The sequence below is a fragment of the Conger conger genome, chromosome 10 (assembly GCF_963514075.1).
Source record: "Conger conger chromosome 10, fConCon1.1, whole genome shotgun sequence".
NCBI classification, from domain to species: Eukaryota; Metazoa; Chordata; class Actinopteri; order Anguilliformes; family Congridae; genus Conger; species Conger conger.
In genome coordinates this window covers 27,378,150-27,397,118 of record NC_083769.1, presented here as the reverse complement: position 1 = coordinate 27,397,118, position 18,969 = coordinate 27,378,150, and the positions used below count along the sequence as shown (strand labels likewise).

The window sequence follows — 18,969 nt, the reverse complement described above, 5'->3', positions numbered from 1 at the left end:
AATGGGAGCCATATTTACAGGCTTGCTATTCTGAGAAGCCTTCCCACCTGCATCTGCTGGTCTCCCAGGCGACGGTAGCTGCACCGCACTGTCACACTGTCACTTTACTCAGCCTTTTATTTGGCATTAATAAAACAACAGTAAATAATGCTTCCTCCATGTTTACTGTCGCCCTCCAGGGGCAACGCCCAACGCACTGCTCTCTCGAACATGAATTGCGAGTCAAGCGGATTCCCTGGCGTCTGTGTTAAAATTAAAATATTAACCATGCGTATAAACCCTGGGCTGGGAGCCTGCAAAAAGCATGAATGCTCCAAGCTAGCCTCATACTGTGGCTGACCACTTAACATGAAAGGATTCAATCAGACTGTATGCAAAATCTGATATAATGTCACGTGCACAGCCCATACAAATGCACTGTTCTCATGGATAATGCATCACAGTAAATATATGTGCGATTTGGGCATTACTGGGCCTGTATTCATGAAGCATCTCAGAGGATGACTGCTCATAAAGGAACGGTTTGAGCACATAATGAGCATGGTTGGATACGGACAAGGAAAGCCGGATCCTAGATCAGTAATCCTATTCTTTATTAATATAGGCCCTGATCCTTTTTTCTGGTTTTCTAGAATGAGGTATAAGAGAGGAACTTCTGTCAATCTGAAAAACAAGCTTCAAGAACATTAAAACCAAAAGACATTGGCTTATCTATGTGTTTTACTTCCCCCACACAACCTATTTCACACATTTAAGCCTCTTACAGTAATTTGCTTGTAGAATTAAATGTTAGGTTATCCATTTCAGCACTTCAAAGCCCTAATATAATAAATAAGTAAAAACACTCATCTACTGTATGCATTACATCCATATACATATGAGTCAAATGCTAAAATGACTGCACAGAGGAATCGTGTCACACAATTGATAAGGCTAATCATTATCAGAGTGCAGACACAATGCACATCCAAGATAATATTAAAAAGAAGAGAATTGTATTTGGAATGAGGAGGATGCAATATTGATATGGTCTGGGTCTTCACATTAAAGACCTGCAATAAGTCATTCTCTGTTCACTTTGTCAATTTGAATTATTTGTTTTATTTTTTATATTATTAAATCAGGTGCAAGTCAAACTTGCTTGAAAGTTCTGATGTGAATTAATTCTCAGAGGCTCTGCATCTTGTTTTGAAAGATCAAGGAACGCTGCCAAGACATTCCACTACAAGAGGTGGAAAATACTGAGGAGTTGATATTTAGGAGTGTGGGAATCATGCTGCAATATCCACACAGAAAATTGAAGAAATATCTAAAATGAGTTGATGCCAAAAACTGTAAGAGAATATAAACAGATTCTAACACAACAAGCCCCACAGATGGTATCAAACACAATTGTCTTTACCCAGATCAACAGAAGAGAACAATATATTAATTGAACAGTACAATCACAAATTGTCTGCACATCTATATTGGGCATCTATGGTTGTGGAAGAACTTCATAAAACCTTGGTTAAGATTATGTTACATATTTAGTGCATGAGTGACCGTGAGTAGATAAGAACTAAACAAAATGCCAAGACACAAATTCTATTAGTGAACACACTCAGATAGTTTTTCTTCGAAGGTGTTCATGTTAGCAGTAGTGTAGTTCAGCTTCCTCTTCTTCTGATGTTGGCAAACTACATTTGAGAATTTGTAGACCACCTGAAACTCTGCCCATTGCACACCTGGCCAATTGCCGCAGAAACTTCAGAATGTTGGTTTCAGAAAGTTACAAAACATTTCGGATGCAGAACCCCCCCCCCCCCCCCCCCCCTCATCGAACATCAGAAAGGAGCATTCCGATACTCTCCAAGTTCAAAACAGGAGCTTGTTTGAAGCATGTGGAAGCCTTCAGATGGAACTGAAATCAAAGCTTTCATTCTACACTATACATAGCAGCAGGTGGGCAGGCCCCAACTTGGCTTTTCATACTGGCAAAGGCAGCTTGAACTGCAGGCAAAAAAAGCTGGTCCTGCAGAACTGGAAACCCCAAACACTTCCCGCTCAGATGTTTTATTTAGGCTGGCCTTGGCAGGAGATGCACAGAGCTGAAAGGGCCTCAGAAGGAGTGTGAATCTGCAGAAAGATGTGACATCATTTTTGTGTGCGTAAGCTTCCTCTCAGGACCCTGCTGCGGATCTGGGTCTAGAAGGTCTGATCTCTGACTGTGACAGGCTCTTCTCCTGAAGTCTCATGGAAGACTGTAAACTATATTTCACCCCAGACTAGTGTCTGCACACTCTGATGTGGCTGACATATCAGCAGAGAGTATTTGTGCCCCTGAGGAGGATGTCCCACTTTGGTATTATTTGTGGAATTCTCTGAAGTGCTGACTGCAATGGACACTGAACAAAGAGGCACTACCACCCCCACCCCCCCAAACATACACACATTCACACACACACAAACATGCAAGCACAAACATCTATTTTTGCATGGATAAGGATAGACAGAGGGAAGAATAGACCAATCAGAGGCAAATCACCATGACAACACTGGTGATGACTGAGGTATGAATACATTATCAGTTAGCAGTTTGGCGCTAACACAGGAAATAAGATGCAGTAGCAATGACGAGATTCTGTTGACACTCTATATTTAACATCAATTTCAATGCGACATCATCAGAACAGAGGACAACAACTATGTATAATTTTGTTCTTCCAACATTTCAACCACAAATACTGGCTAACAGGAGAATCACTTGTATTTATGTATAACTCGATGTGACACAAGCATGCCAATTTACAAAAGTTCTGCAGAACCACCAGTGCCAGCATCTGTGTCCAGCTCTTTTGCTGGTAATGAAGATGGAATGATCCTTCTGCATGAACCATTTCCAGTGGGATGGGCCCACAGGCACTGCACTAGTTTCCAGTAACTCTGTCTTGCCAAATAAAGTTGTTTTTCAAAAATATACCTACCCCTTTCCTTTCTGTCCCCTTTACACAGAACATTTTAACATTAACAGTCCTGTTGAAACAAACCCAGATTCTCTGCATCAGAACATCACACTTCACAAACAAAAGACCTGCTGATAACTGGTCCTGTTGCAGGGTAGGGGCAAGAACAGTGAAAGCGCAGTCGACCTTCAATTTAAGTCTAGCCCTCGGGGTATACCAGCAGACCTTGGTTGGAGGAGCTCAGGGACCTCACACTGGTGTAAGGAGACAGCAGGTCGGCGATATAGTCAGGAGCTTCTCCAAGTTATGTCCTGTAAGTTTGAATTCTGTACCTAATAGGAAGCCAGTGGAGGGAAGCAAGCACAGGGGTAATATGCTCCCTGCCTTTAAGTCCAGGTATGAAGGCAAGCTGCTGCATTTGCATTCTGAACCTGTTGTAAATGAGCCCCAGCTCCTTGACTGAGGCATGTAAACAGGGAATTACAATATTCAAATTGCGATGATTCAAAGGCATGAATAATCTTTTCTGCGTCTTGAAAAGACAAATCTTTTGAAGTCCTTGTGTTTCCCAGACAGATAAAGCTGTGTATCATCACCATAACAATGAAAATAAGTGTTAAAGATGTATTAGATGACCCAGGGGAAGCATATGAAAATAAAATTATATAGGGCCAAGAATAGACCTTTGGGGCACCCCACAGGTTAGTGCAGCGATGAAGGACATCTTATGACCAACAGACACACAATATTTTCTGCCAGATAAATTAGATAAAAACCAGTTAAGAACAGGATCATATATGCCAACCCACTACTAAGCCTATTAATTAAAATGTTATGGACAACCGTATCCAAGGCTGCAGTGAGGTCCAGTGAAACGAAGAGTGAGATCTCATCAGAGGCAGCATTCAATAAAATGCTTATAGTTCATAGCTTCGACTTGGGAGCTTGGAGTTATGACCTCGGAACTTTCCTGTTGCTACCTCGTCGCAACTGTACTACAAAAAGTAGTTGTTAGCTTCTGAGCATGAAGCTTCACAGCGACTTTGCAACATATGAAATATATATAAGACTCATTTAGGAATGAACTGTTATTGTTGCCATAATTTTGTATTCCAAAATTTACATACAAAGGACACCGTCATCACTGAAGCTTTTAGGCACTTCATGGTCATGATTTTAGCAGCACCAAAGATGGAAAAACGCAGAATGGTGCAGAATGGTGCAAAAAAAAAGAGGCTAAAGATATATGCACATCTTACACCTTCCTTTCCATTTCCCTCTCCCACTCAACCCAACCCCAACCCATGTCAACATCAATATCATACAACACCCCCAGTGGCCCCACAGTACAGGCTGGGCTACATCCAATGCCTTTTTATCCGTGCCTGCATTACAGGATGGCATCCTTCCTTGAGCTCAGACATGACAAAAAGTGATGTAGAGCTTGTAGCAGAAGGCGTATAGCCAATCAAATGGAGTCGCAGCCACCAGAGCCTCCCAAAGGGGGTCAACACAGCAAGAATAAAATGCACAGGCACACACACACGTCTTGGTTTTCTCAAAGAGGGTCTTCTCCCACTACACTGGAAGATCCGCTCAGCCCAACCTTCCGCCCACTCATTGAATGCATTAAATATGAATAAAGCGTACAACTACAGTTAATACAGTTAATTTTTTATGTTTAATTCAACAAATAATAATATCCAGGATGATGGATAGCTGAGCTCCTGAATAAAGCATGAGCGAAGTGGAGTGAAGCGCTGCGGTTAGATCGGTCAAGCTGAATGTATGGAGAGACCGCATCTCAGAGGCGTTCAGAGCCGATTTAACACACACACACACACACACATCTCTAAACGATTAATCATGTCCGAAGCAGGAATGCTTCAGCGCACGTTAGAACGCTGGTTGGGGCCGTGCACCTACTGACCGTCAGCTAATTTTGAGAAGGTACCAAAGAAATTGCGAGTTGCTTGTTTTTCTGCACAGCAAGGAGCATGGAACAAAAAAAAAAAAAAAAAATCCTACCAAGTGAAAGTCATCGTGGTGTCCAGGGAAAATGGGGCCAATTTATTTCTGCGTTCATTGGGGACCACTTTCATCAGTGGAAAGCTGATAACACAAAAGCTTAGTGGTTATCATTTACAATTGGGCCAGCAGTTACTGACAGAGGGATTTCTACTGGATTAACATATTGCCAGAGAATGGGAGAGGTGATTACAAACTACCTTGCTTGACACAAAATTGACCATATGTTAACCACATATCTCTGAGCAGTGCTGTGAGAACTGGCTGAAACCATTACATTACATTAATGGCATTTGGCAGACGCTCTTATCTAGAGCGACATACAGTTCATTAGACTAAGCAGGAGACAATCCTCCTCTGGAGCAATGCAGGGTTAAGGGCCTTGCTCAAGGGCCCAACGGCTGTGCGGATCTTATTGCGGCTACACCGGGGATCGAACCACCGAGCTTGCGGGTCCCAGTCATCTACCTTAACCACTACACTACAGGCCACTATATACATGTCTTTTTTAAAAACATAGTATCCATTTAAACAGCTGGAAATATAGTGAACTACCTCCACCCTACAATCTTTCGGTAAGGCCAGTTCATTAACCATTATACTACACTGCCACACCCATTATAGTCCCAGTTCTCCCAATACCAGAGACAGAAAAAATGTAATTGAATGGTTGATGCTGATATACACTCACCGAGCACTTCATTATGTATTTATTAGACTTTTCTGTTAGACTTCTGCTGCTGTAGCCTATCCACTTAAAGTTATGATTTGTTGTGTGTTCAGAGATGCTCTTCTGCATACCATAGTTGTAATATTGTAGTTATTTGCGTTACTGTCACCTTCCTGTAAGCTTTGAAGCTTTTTTTTGCGTTTCCGTCTGCTCCTGCTGTCTGCTGGATGTTTTATTTTTTAACCATTCTTTGCAGACTAGCGTGCGTGAAAATCCAAGATCAACAGTTTCTGAGATACTCAAACCACCCTGCCTGCCACCAACAATCATTCCACAGTCAAAGTCACTTAGATCACATTCTAATGGTTGATGTGAACATTAACTGAAGCTCCTGATCTGTATCTACATGATTATATGCATTGCACTGCTGCCACACAATTGGTTGATTAGATAATCTCATGAATATGTAGGTGTAATAAAATTAAAATGTTCCAAATAAAGTGCTCGGTGAATGTATGTATGGTGTACATTTCTAGTTCTGTTGGGGTATCTATTATGCTTTTAATATCCACAAAATCGATTCCAGCTATCAAGGAACATATAGTTGTTCACAGAATACATTTTAAATAATATGCGGTTTTTGCTCCGCAGTTTAGCTTTTAACATTCGTCATTTGTTTTTTGCTTGCAGTATCCTATAACCCAGGGAAGCAGACTTTTACAAGGGTTGCGTAAATGTTCCATTTTCAAAGTTAAAAAGAAAAGGAGGGACTGCTGGTTTGCTAATCCTAGTTTTCATTGGCCCAGACCTTTTTTGTGTGCGACAAATACCTTACTTAACAGTTTTAAATTAAGATGATGACTTTATTTGCACATTCCAATGCATTTTACTGGTTTGCTGCTCTGTGACCTTTTTTGGAAGTGTTACATCAATTGATAATGAAGAGGATGAAGAAGATTTATAATGAATTATTTTAATTTTTTAAATCATTATTATTATTAATCTCTTATGTTCTCTTATTTATCATGTTTTGTTCCATTGTTCCATTACTTTGCTTCAATCAGACAGATATACAGTGTGTGTTTGTTTCCTGGGGACATATTCTTCTCCTGATCACTGAGGCTTATTATCAGAGAGGCGATGCAGTTCCCAGCAGGCCTGCGTTTGCGTCCAGAGACTCCCACGCGTGCTGTCGGCTGCTTCATCACTCGTACACTACAGCCGCAGCTGTAGTGCCGAATTTCTTCAGCTGAGACGCTCTGACAAAGGATAAATGAGCAGCTACCCCTCCGCCCCTCTCTCCCTCTCTCCTTCTCCCACCCCTCCTCGTCCTCGCTGGTTGGGGGGCTGATAAAGATTAATAGCAGGTAGCAGGAAATGTCCCGGGTCCCTCACCCGGCCCCTACCCCTGGGTCAGTGCTGCGGTGAGCACAGGCTCTGGGGGAAAGGGAAGGTGTGGGAGTGACAGGTCTGGAGTGGGTGTGAAGGGAGGGTGGTAAAGAGGAGTGGGGAGGCTGAAAGGGACACAACTGGTCTCTGGAGACATGGGAAGACCACAGTCCCCTCTGGGGTGGTAGTCTGTACGTCAAAGAGCAGAATGGTGTGGATAAGGAATGACGAACCATGGAAAGAAGTGGCTAGTAGAACAATGTGGAGGTTTAACCTCCTAAGACCTGGCGTACACATGCGTGGACTCCACATTTTGGGCTGTACAACCATAATACTTCATTCTTAAGACCGAGAGTCCACATATGTGGACATCATTTTTCTCAAAAACTACATCATGTCAAAAGTTTTTATACATATCAGGTCCCAATAAGCCCAAATAGCAAAGAGAAATTAAAAATGCATACCAAAAAAGAGTGCGGGTCTTAGGAGGTTAAAGAGCAGCAGAAGAGGCAGAGGAAGGGACAAAGAGAAGGAAGGTGAGGGGGAAACCCTGCGTTTGACCTACGCTCGGGCGGGGAGCGTGGCCCCCGTGCCAGGCCTCGCTGTGCCCCGGAGCAGTGCCACGGCAGATGGCGGCTCCAGCCTGAGAGACCCGCGCACTTTTTTAACACCGTGGAAAAAACACTTTGACTGCCCACGGCGCAGCCACCTGCACCCGAGAGCACTGATAATTAAACCTCATCAGCAGCCTGCCCGGCCCTCCTCGTTAGCTAATTTTTCCCAGCAGCCCTGGGGCCTGGCTGAGTCAGCGGACGGGCGGCGGAGGCCGGCCCCTCTCTCCGAGAGCCGTGATTATCTGCCGCTCGCTCCTCATCCCGTGGCAGGGGCTCGGAGGCCGCTGATTACAGCCTCACAGGCCCGACTCAAACCCACCATTACTCTACTCGATTACCACCGATTGATTCAGACGGTTGCTGGAAAATCGATCCAAGATCAAGCAAATATTGATGAACACCAGCATGTGGGGCAAGTTTTTTTATAGAGAAAAACTAAATAAAATCCTCTTTAAAATACAAAACCATGGCAGTGGTCAAAGGTCACAGCTATATTCTGGGGGGGGGGGGGGGGCATTAGTGCTGTTCAGATATTTGTAAAATATATCAAAGGAGTATGGAAAGGAAAAAAAAGCTCAAGATTTCCTAAACTGAGATCTATGAACCCGTGTAGCCTCCTTTATCGCACCTGCAAGATTTATAGCGGCAGCCCAGGAGCTATGGTCACCCTAACAATCTACATTTGTCTCCTTTATCTCACCCCCATCTGGTCAAAAGGCACAGATCAGAGGAAGAAATGTCACAGAGGAGCACGAATTTAAAAAGCCGGCGGGTTTCTTTAATTACAGTTAATGTGGGAGAGACGCCTGGCTTGAGCTGGTTTGAGCTTTCCTTCCCCAAAGTGTAGGCTTTCTGCGTGTTTTCTGCGGAGGCTGTAATTAAACTCTCCGGTAGGAGAAGGCTCCGTTGGCATGGGCGGAACTGATGAGCACGGCCCACTTCCGCCACGTCTCCACCGCGACAGGATCTCATTAAACCTGCCCGCCGTTTACCTGCCCAACGGCGCGAATGCACATACCTCACGCTCACCAGTGCCAGCTTCAAAATGCTTCTGAGCTGGACTTGGGGGAGAAAGCAAACAGCCAACACTGTGAGAATGAAAACGGATAGATGCAGTACAAATGTAGACCCTGCAGTGTATTGAGGAAGAGTGTCTTGGGGAATTTAATAAATATCAGCATTACACTTGTAAATTCTGCCGCACATTCACCTGCAGAATGAAGGGAACTAGATATTTCCTACCAAAAGCCAGCCAAGGGGAAAGGAAGAGGGAGATTTTTCATCTACTAGTCAAAATAATATCACAATAACAACTATTTTTAACATTTTCCAACTGCCTTGACAGCACTGGCGTGCAAACTAACACCCACTTCTCAAAGGGGAAAGGCTTGATAAATCAGCCTGGCTAATTAACAGAAAAAATCCTCCTTTCTCCCTTCATTTCTATAAAGAGATCAACGGTAGGGGCTCTACACAAAAGAGAAATGCCATGTAAAAACATGCAAAATGCTACAACTGTCAACAACGTCTCTTTTCTATCAGCATCACTGCAGGAAACTGTACTGTTTAAGCCCAAGTCTTCATTAAACCCACCCACACACCCTAAAAAAGTGAAGAAAAAACTCAAATGTGACCTGTTGTTTTTACTCTCAATATTGACACTGTATATTTTTAGTCAAACATTTTAATAAAAAAGCAAGCTTTTTGTCTTTCAAAACAAATTGATATTTCCTTGTTAAGATGATGACGATATTCTGCACTTAATGGTGGTCATTACAAAAGACAAAAACTTCCTTGAACCAACTCAAAGGTTGCGCAATTATGTATGAACATCCTATAAATTATCTAGGCAATATATCAACATTAGGGATATTTGCATAATGAAATATGGATTCACTGCTGTATCCATTAAGCAAGTAAGTACCCATAGAATCCAATAAGCCAGGATTTCATGTGTTAATAGTGCAGATACTGACACGTTTTTCCATTACCATGTTTTAGCGTAACATTTCAGGGATTATACATACTGAAACTACAGAAAAAGCCCACTCATGTTGAAATCATAACTATCAGGTATGCATTCAGTACGATCGGTACTGTACAGCATTTCCAGCTATTTGAGTTGACAGAAAGTCATGTGACAGGGAACATATGCAATGTTGGAGTGGCATTAGCACAGGGAAAATCTAAAGTAAACTTTTTAAAATTGTTATGAAACTCAAACCATGTTAGAAAGGTAAAAATGACCCTCAATTATTACCTCTATACACCTATAGAGAAAGCATGTGGATGTCATAAAGACAAATGTCCCTTGCAACAATTTAATTTCAACTTTACAAGTTTTCCTTTTGGCCTGGTGCTCTGGGATTGAGGGGTTTAGCCAAGACGATCTTCTAGATCTTGTTGCATCAACACTTTCAGACAAAAAATGAGGAACCACATTTTCTCATTCATAGACAAGACAGAAAACAGCTTCACAGATAGATGTGAACCACCATGCTATTTGTCTCAACATAAACTAAAGAAACAAGATCCGCATATATAACCGTGATGATTTTTGGTGTGTAATTCTTTAAAGTTTAAATTACTTTCCAGGGAAACTGAGTGAATGCCACAATGAAATGATGACATCTACTGAAGACCTAAAAACTGAACAATAAATGTCCATGTCAAGAAATGAAATGTCGTGCATTTATCAATAAGGATGTGTCTGCAGGCTCTACAGTGTATTGCTGTCTCTTTATACTTTGACAGGTGGAATGTTCAACATGGCAGATGGAAAGTCCAGTGTTTCTTACCACAGCAAATAGGGTCTAGATTGAACCATCTAGTCAAGTTCACAATTCTAGTTTTACTTTTGTATCCATCCCTTCAATTGGTCAAAAGAGTCACAACGTTTTACCTATAACTAGACATCTATGACATTGTGCGGAAGGGCTAATATTAGCTCAATCCTTACTGAGCATGTGCTGGCTGTGGCCGGTAGCCCTGCAGGGCAGCTCATAATTGAATGTTGTGTTGCCCCAGGAGAGAGACATCACAAACAAGCGAAACCCTCAACTTAATCAGGCTCCTGCAGACTTCCTGCACAAGCTACACGTGAGCAGAGTCCTCCATTACGTGCATGGAATCCTCCACTGCCGGACTGTGGGGTAAAAATAGGCAGATGCTTGACGACATGTGTTTTGGAGAAGAGTAGTGTGCGTGTCTGCAGGCAACCAAATTCAGAGAGTAGGGTGCAGCAATGTGCACAAAAACAAATCAGGCATTCCAAATATCAACAAAAAAATGGGTAAAGAAACACAAATGAAAAAACACATTAACTGGTCAATGTTAAATCAAACACAGCCCCAAGGCCAGTAGTGTTTGAACTACACGCAACACCATTTCAATACAATCATTTTCAACTGAATTAACATAAACATGATGTTTTTTAGAGAATAAAACATGAATTGATATGAATATGATCTGATATGAATTATGTTCCAGATTACATCATTCTATATACAGGTAGCCCTGTGCCTTTTTCAGAACCCTGTACAACATGAGTTCAGCTCTGCATCAAACTGTTTTGAAACAGGAGCTGGTTTGAGTTTATCTGCTTTAAAGTCAGAAGGACAGCAGTGAGAAAATGTACAGCAGAAGCCCAGCCAGAGGAGCTCACAGCAAACTCTCAGACAGATGGAGGACCCAGGACACCGAGTACAGCTCTGACACCACCCTGCTGGCAATATCACGCTTCCTTATGCCAGACCACACACCTGACAATCTCCACACCAACAACCGCACAGAAAAACATCACTAGCCAACAGCACCACCACGCAAAGATATGGGGAAAATGGTTTTACTGTATGTACGGTGCATGACTTGACATTGAACAGACCTTTTCCCGGGTTGTGTCATTTCATTGAAAAGGTGTACTCACACTCGTACATCATGTTCCAGGGTGAATGTTCCAGTGAAATTCAGTGTCCACTAATAGGGCCAGGTTATCTGCAATTAGTACTTGCACTGGTCTCTTGGTAGGCAATGCGTCCTTACCTTGATGTAGCAGTCAATTTTGGGGTAGACCCTCTGCACCCCCAGGAAGACGGACAGGGGAGTCCTATGGGGGAAGGAGGCTTTGACCACATGCGTGACCTCTGGGAAGGAGAAGACACGGAAGCCAGATTTCTGGTAAAGATGCAGAAGCTCCTGGCATGGCTGTCCATCTCCCTCACACAGGATGCTGCCAACCGCGTAACGGCACTGCTCACTCGGGACCTAGAGAGAGAGGGAGAGAGACGGTGGTGACTGCGCTTTTCCATTCCAACATATCGCGCCTTGGTACATTGTAAATGGTAAATGGCATTTATATAGCGCCTTTATCCAAAGCGCTGTACAATTGATGCTTCTCATTCACCCATTCATACACACACTCACACACCAACGGCGATTGGCTGCCATGCAAGGCACCAACCAGCTTGTCAGGAGCATTTGGGGGTTAGGTGTCTTGCTCAAGAACACTTTGACACATCTAATGACTGTTGTAGAATAAAACTAGAATGTAGCTATGGAGAGTTAATGGTTCGTTATATCAACAAGCATGGCATTTTGGAGGGAATTGAAGGTCATGAGCAGTCTTAAACATGGCATAAATCCCAGTTCCATAATCATCCGAAGGTGTTCAATAAAAAGGGGAAAGTTGCATTGGCTTTACAGGTTGTTCTGGCTTCTTATGAATTATGCAGGAAAAGGTTAGAAGTTCTTGAGACAGAGAATGAATTTATAAAGAAACAGGTTGAGGAGAGTCAATCGGCAATAAAAAGTCACCACATACTCGCTAATCTAAATGCAGAGATGCAACTAGACTTGCTCAAAGAGGTCGCTGAATTAAAACACTGTAACAGACTTCCAATGTGAATTGGATGACACGCATGCAGAAGTTAAACGATAACAAAACGGTATGACTACCTTTTTTCAAAAACGCAAGAAAAACGGGAATAATTACATGAATGCTGCCTGGGACAATAGTTCCGCTTGTACACTGAAATTTCCTGCAGCACCAATACATGAAACAACGATGATTGTACCCTGGGAGGGCAGGGACCGTGTAACTACAACCACAATAGTTAAACCTTTATCACCTAGCGAAATTGAAGTGCTTATGAAAAACCTGGGAACGTTTGAGCCCGCAAAGCGCAATCCTATTGAATCTTTCGCAAATTTGGAGTGTATGGTGGATCTACATCGTTTAACCGTTTTAGCGAGTGCCCTTCCCCCAAGTATTCACAACAGAGATGCGAGGAGAGATGAAAGGAAAGTTGCACTGTTGGGAGTATTAGGGACGTGCTCGGCTGACTGGGAAAAGATTGAGCAGTAGTAATGTCTCCGGGGGAACACCCAGCAGCCTATCCAGCGGGGTTATGGGAAGCATTTAGTTTGTACAGTGGTGTAGAGAACCTTACACTGCAGGATCCTATGGTAAAATCGGCTTTAATTGCACAATGCGATGTATACACAGGAAACGCTCTTGCAATACATACAGATTTCAACACACCATTTTCTGATATAGTTGCAAAAATGATGTATAAAGTTATATAACATAAAGCAAATTAATAACCAAAATAAACCCGTAGGTGCAGGAGGTAAGAGCAGTCGTCTGGCAGTCAGAGGGTTGCCGGATCGACCCCGCCCTGGGTGTGTCAAAGTGTCCCTGAGCAAGACACCTAACCCCAAATTGCTCCTGATGAGCTGGTTGGTGCCTTGCATGGCAGCCAATCACCGTGCGTGTGTGTATGAATGGGTGAACTTGAAGCATGAATTGTACAGGGCTTTGGATAATACATAATTTACCATTTTACCTCCTAACTATATTTAGGCTGATCAGATGCTCTCATCGGGGTTCAATTGACTCCGCGAACCCCTTGAGATAGTTGTGTATGAAGGCTTTGCTAGATCGTGTCCCTGTCTCTTTGTTATGGCTCGGATACTTTTCATAAATGTTGTTCGATTAATCAAGATCGGAACTGTGTCGAAACTTTCTTACACCTCCTACCTCTCCCACACACAGTCACTTTCAGCAGAAACTTTTTCTCTTTTCCCAACATATTACTGTGCCAACCCGTCTGCAAATTACAGTCTTCATTTCAGGTTTGTATCACTGCTCAAGTCTCCCAGAACTGCCTTGCCTACAGAGTCTTTCCTCGGCTGACACCTACACAGTGACAGCTCTTGTAGAGCCTTATTCAAGAGTCCATGCGCTGTCACTAACAGCACATTTCATACAATAAAAGGTCCAAGTCCTATCTCCTGATGATTACATTGCGTTCCATTCAAACGTCTTGTGGAAAATAAATAATCGCGGCAGTTTTTCCTGTCAGAGGAGCAGCCACAGGGCCCTGAGCTGACACCATGATAGCGATGCGATACCAGGCAATCTGACTGTCAGGAGACACTACCCCCAACCTACGTTTACCTGGCGGTACAGATGAGGAGAAATGACAGACCCACCTCAATGGCATTGTTCAGGTTTACTCAAGCAAAGCACTGCTTGAAAAGTCAGGATTTGACCCCATTTGGTACTGCAAGGTTGGGCATTAATCGAATGCACAACATTACAGAAGAAAATACATTAAAAGAAGCAAATGGTCATGACCTTCTGTTGGCAAGCCAAAAACACTTATATGTTTTATGTTTTAAACTCTTAGCACTTTCCTATGTTCTTTACTGCATAATCTTGTCTGGTTGTACATCATTTCCCAGAAACATGTCATGCTTCATTCAGTGAAGAGCCACATGTTTTCAGGCTTGGCAGTAATTTCACTATTAGACAGGATGACTTCATGCCCATTGCCCCACATGTCCAGCCACAGTTGACGGTGTACCATCTATAAAACCCCCAGACTCTCCCACGGCAGAGGTGGACAAACGCAGGCTAGAGATGGCATCACTGCGGCTGCAGCTGTTCATGCTAAACAGTACAGTCCCCCACCTTCAGAGACTTGGGCTCATTACAGGAGTTCCAGCACTAATTATACATTTGGAGCTCCTGCGATTGTGGATTCTGCGCAAGGTGACAACGGAGGCAGCTCCTTCCAGCACAACTCAAAAATGCCTTCAAGGCTCCTGGAGCAATTAGGAGTGAATAACACAGCCTTTCTGTGTTGCAATTATTTACTTGCATCAAAGGATCCGCCGTGCAGGAAACTTCCTTGCTCAGGGGAAAAAAAAGCAAAACGCCAAGCAAATTCACAAAAAAGGCGGCCTCCCATCCTATATCGACTGCAAAAACTGATGAATCACAAAGAAAGATACTGACTAATTAAATGGCAAAACAATCAAAAATAATAATGAAATAAATAAACTGCCTAAAAGGCAGTATTTAAAGAGCTTTGATTTGTCTGGTGATAATTGGTGTGCTGGATCCAGGGAAGTTGCTTGAGTTCTCCTCCAAAGTTGACAGTACCCACTGAAAATGCCTCTACACTGAAAACATAAGTAAAAATACACCTGCGCACACACCTGCACACACACACACAGCGGACTATAGACACCACCTTATTAAAAAATGACAACAGGGCTATTCAGTTATTTCAACAAGGCCTACAACGCATCTACCATTTTAAATGATTGATAAGTGAGCTACTTATTTCATGAAATTGGTGCTTTATTCTGTAAATTCAGACCTGTGGGATTACTGAGGTGGCTCCTTCCTCTGCAGAGCCACTCCATCTCCTCCTGCCTTGTGCAGGCCTGTTCCCTAGGGCCTGGGAGAAGAAGGGCATCTCCAAGGTAATTTTGCAAATGGAACAGCGAGAGGTCTTGTTCTGATGGCTAATGAGAAAGAGGCCAGGCTAGCGGGCTCTGGTAATCTTTCATTACCAAATAAGTAACAGAGACTTATTGGCCTCTTACTCTTTTCTCCATGTCCCCTGCCATCCCAAAGGTTTAGACTTCAGGGAATAGGATTGTTCTCAAAATTGCAAAGGAGACTATTGGCTAATTTGGGTACAATGCATCACATGACTGTCATAAACGTTAATTATCGATTACATTGCCTGATAAATAAATAAGTAAAGTCAGTTTAAAAACAAAAATATCGTCCGCTTAAAGAAGTTGGGACAAACTAGACAGGGAGACGGGTCTAGCAAACCATTTTGAGACGATGCCAATTAAAAAAAGTATATCAAAGCCAATTTAGTATCAAGGTGGGATCTGTCATTCCAGTGATGATGTACTTGGATATTTCTTCTCTCTCATGTCTCCATTGTCTGTTCCTGTTGCATGACATGCATCAGACATGTATGGTGACAGTACTTCAAACAGGGTTTTCAAGAAATTCTGACAACTAAATCTGGATGGATTTACAGTGTATTTTCAAACAAAATCTCAAGCTTCTTGTAGGTGGGGATCTTGAGAGTTCAATGCCATACCCTCAGCAGTACCCCCATAACTGGCTAGTGCAACAATAAGAGCGTAGTAATGTAGAGTGGAAGAGATATGTAGATGATGCATCCCATTGCTCCCAACAGTGATGCAGAATGGTGGTCTCCATAGCATCTTAAGCCTAAGAGAAGGCTTCGGGACAAGTCTCTGACTGTCCTTGAGTGACTGCCCAGCCAAGGCCCAGACTTAAACCCCATCAAACATCTGTGGAGAGACCTGAAGATGGCAGCTCACAGACACTTCCCATACAATCTAACGGAGCTTGAGAGGATCTGCCAGGAAGAATGGGATAAACTGCCAAAATCCAGATGTGAAAAGCTTGTAGAGACTTACCCAAGAAGACTCGAAGCTGTAACTGCTGCCAAATTGCTGGCTGAATGAAGGGTCTGAATACTCACACAAATGAGAGAATGTAATTGAATTGAATTAAAATCAATTCAATTCCATTTCTGACAGTCACAGAGACACACTACAGAAAAAAAGAAAGAGGAATATTGGAAAAGACCAAAAGAGTCTTGAAAACATCAAGGAAATCCAAAAAAAAAGAAAAGAAAAGAAAAAAACAGGAAACAAAAGTGCCGAAACTGAGTGCAACACTATAGGGCTTGGGATTAATTAGTATCTATGTAATGAGGCGAAAGTCTCAAAAGCTTAGAATAATGAAGAACCCTGGAGATAACTGACCATTTGATCTGACAAAGGGCATCAGTGGTTGGATTTCAAACTGCTTTTAAAAATATAGCTTCAATATATTCTCACAATTTATGGAAAAACTTAAATAAGCATTTGCATGTGAGCAGCCATGTTAAAGATAAGGCTGTTCCAATCAACTAACACTTGGATTAATGTTCAGAAATAGAACAACCCCAATTTTCTCAAATTCTGTCTATTGAAAAGTCATGGAAAAATAGTATCAATGTATTTTAAATACTGTACAGGACATTGCTGCTAAAATTTGAGACCTGACTTGCTGTGTTGTCACCACACCGGTAACTAGGCCTATGTGCAGGTTGCTTGGAAATAGTTTTGCATATTTGTCGCTGTGCTGTTTGTACAGCCTTCCATGTACTTTTGGTTATATGAGGCTATTCAATTATACTTTTATTAAAATACTGTGATGTCATAAATAATTCAGACCTTAAAAAACACTTTTCAGAGAACTAGTCAGCATGGCTTCTGAATAAAGAAATTCTCTGTGCACTCAGAAATGGAACCTGTCACTATTTTTTCAGGGAACGAAAATCTACATAATGTGTTAGTCTTGCATTCAAATTAGTTTTGCATGCAACTGTTTCCAACTCAGGTTCAAACCTCAATGATATGGGAAAGAAATCTACAGATCAACCCATTATATCAAATGGACAATAAAGCTAACCTCGCTGGTCAAACTCATAAATATCAGCCTAAATTCTCTATCCAGTTCAATGTGATATCAATTGATCCCACTAATTCTAATGAACTAAAGATTAAATCACTGTGCAAAACAAAAAACATTAAAGTGGTATATATTTCTGTGCTTCAAAGTATAGAGTGTTATACATTCATATCAGGAAAGACGGTTATGGATCATTTAAAGGGTAAGCTGTTCAGAGTAATGCCACAGCATGAGATCAGTCAGCAGCTTGGGAGTGCAGCATCCATGGACCCTAATGAGAGACAGTCAAGATGGGCAAGCATAAGGGTTAAGGGTCCGTTCAAACCTCACTAACCAGGAGCACTGCAATCTGGCTCCCTCTGATACACCCTGCCAGTATGCCATGAGGGCAAATAGACTTTTCTGGCTGCTGCTGTCATTGTTGAAGCTATAAAGTTTTTGAAAGCAAGAGAAGCCATCAGCTGTACATAATTATCCCTGATTCTGCATAGGCGTATATTACATCATCAATACAGTATCAACCAATCTCATCATTCACCTAGGCAGCTTCAGAAGTCTAACCCGTCCACCGGGGACCAGTCAGTAAGGTCCAGAGGCTTTGGGTTTCATTGCCCACATTAAAGACAAGTTTATATAGAGCAAGAACAGAGGGGACACCTTGACTCTGAATTGACTGAATGACACTATGGCCATAGACTGCATTGGCAGCTCACAGAATACCTTGATGATATTATTATTATTATTATTATTATTATTATTATTATTATTATTATTTACAATACAATGTAATACTTTTACTTTTATAGTCTATGTCATAGCAAATCAGTGTACGGTGGGCAGAATGAGAGTATTGCAATAATGGGATACACAACTGAGCATATCAAACCACTTCCACCAATAATTTATTGATGACAACCGCCATTTCATACAGTTGAATCAAACAATTTCATTTTAAATGGCTAAAACTTCAATTTTTCTGATCAATCTACACTCAATAACTCATAAACACAAAGTGAAAACATGTTTTTAGAATCTTTTGCAAATGTGTTAAAAATCAAAAACAGAAATCTCTACTTTACATAATTATTGACATTTTGCTGTGGCACTCAAAATTGTGGTCAGGTGCATCCTGTTTCTTTTAATTATCCTTGAGATGTGCCTAGAGCTGGATTGGAGTCCACGTGTGTATGAAACCATTTCTCAAGCTTTGACCAATATGACAATCTGAGAGGATCTGCCAGGAAGAATGGGATAAACTTCCCAAATTGAGGTGTGCAAAGTTCGTAGACTTACCCCAGAAGACTTAAAGCAGTAATTGTTGCCAAATTGTTGGCTTCTACCAAGTACATAATTATGGGTCTGATTAGTTATATAAATGAGAGATTTCGGTTTTAGATTTTCGGTTTCGGTTTTAGATCTTTTTAGAAAAAGATTTGCAAAAATGTCAAAATGGGTTATTGAGTGTAGATTTATGGGAAACATGGCAATTTGATCCATTTAAAATCGAATTTACAACACAAT

General features: G+C 41.9%; 1 protein-coding gene across 1 annotated transcript in view; it reads right to left on the bottom strand.

Moving 5' to 3' along the window:
• Nucleotides 1–18,969, bottom strand: part of LOC133139095 (testis-expressed protein 264 homolog) — a 79,213-nt gene that overhangs the window by 51,160 nt on the left and 9,084 nt on the right. The window contains exon 2 of the mRNA XM_061258393.1: nucleotides 11,688–11,909. Coding sequence (XP_061114377.1) covers nucleotides 11,688–11,909 — 222 coding nt within the window. The remainder of the gene's footprint in view (nucleotides 1–11,687; nucleotides 11,910–18,969) is intronic.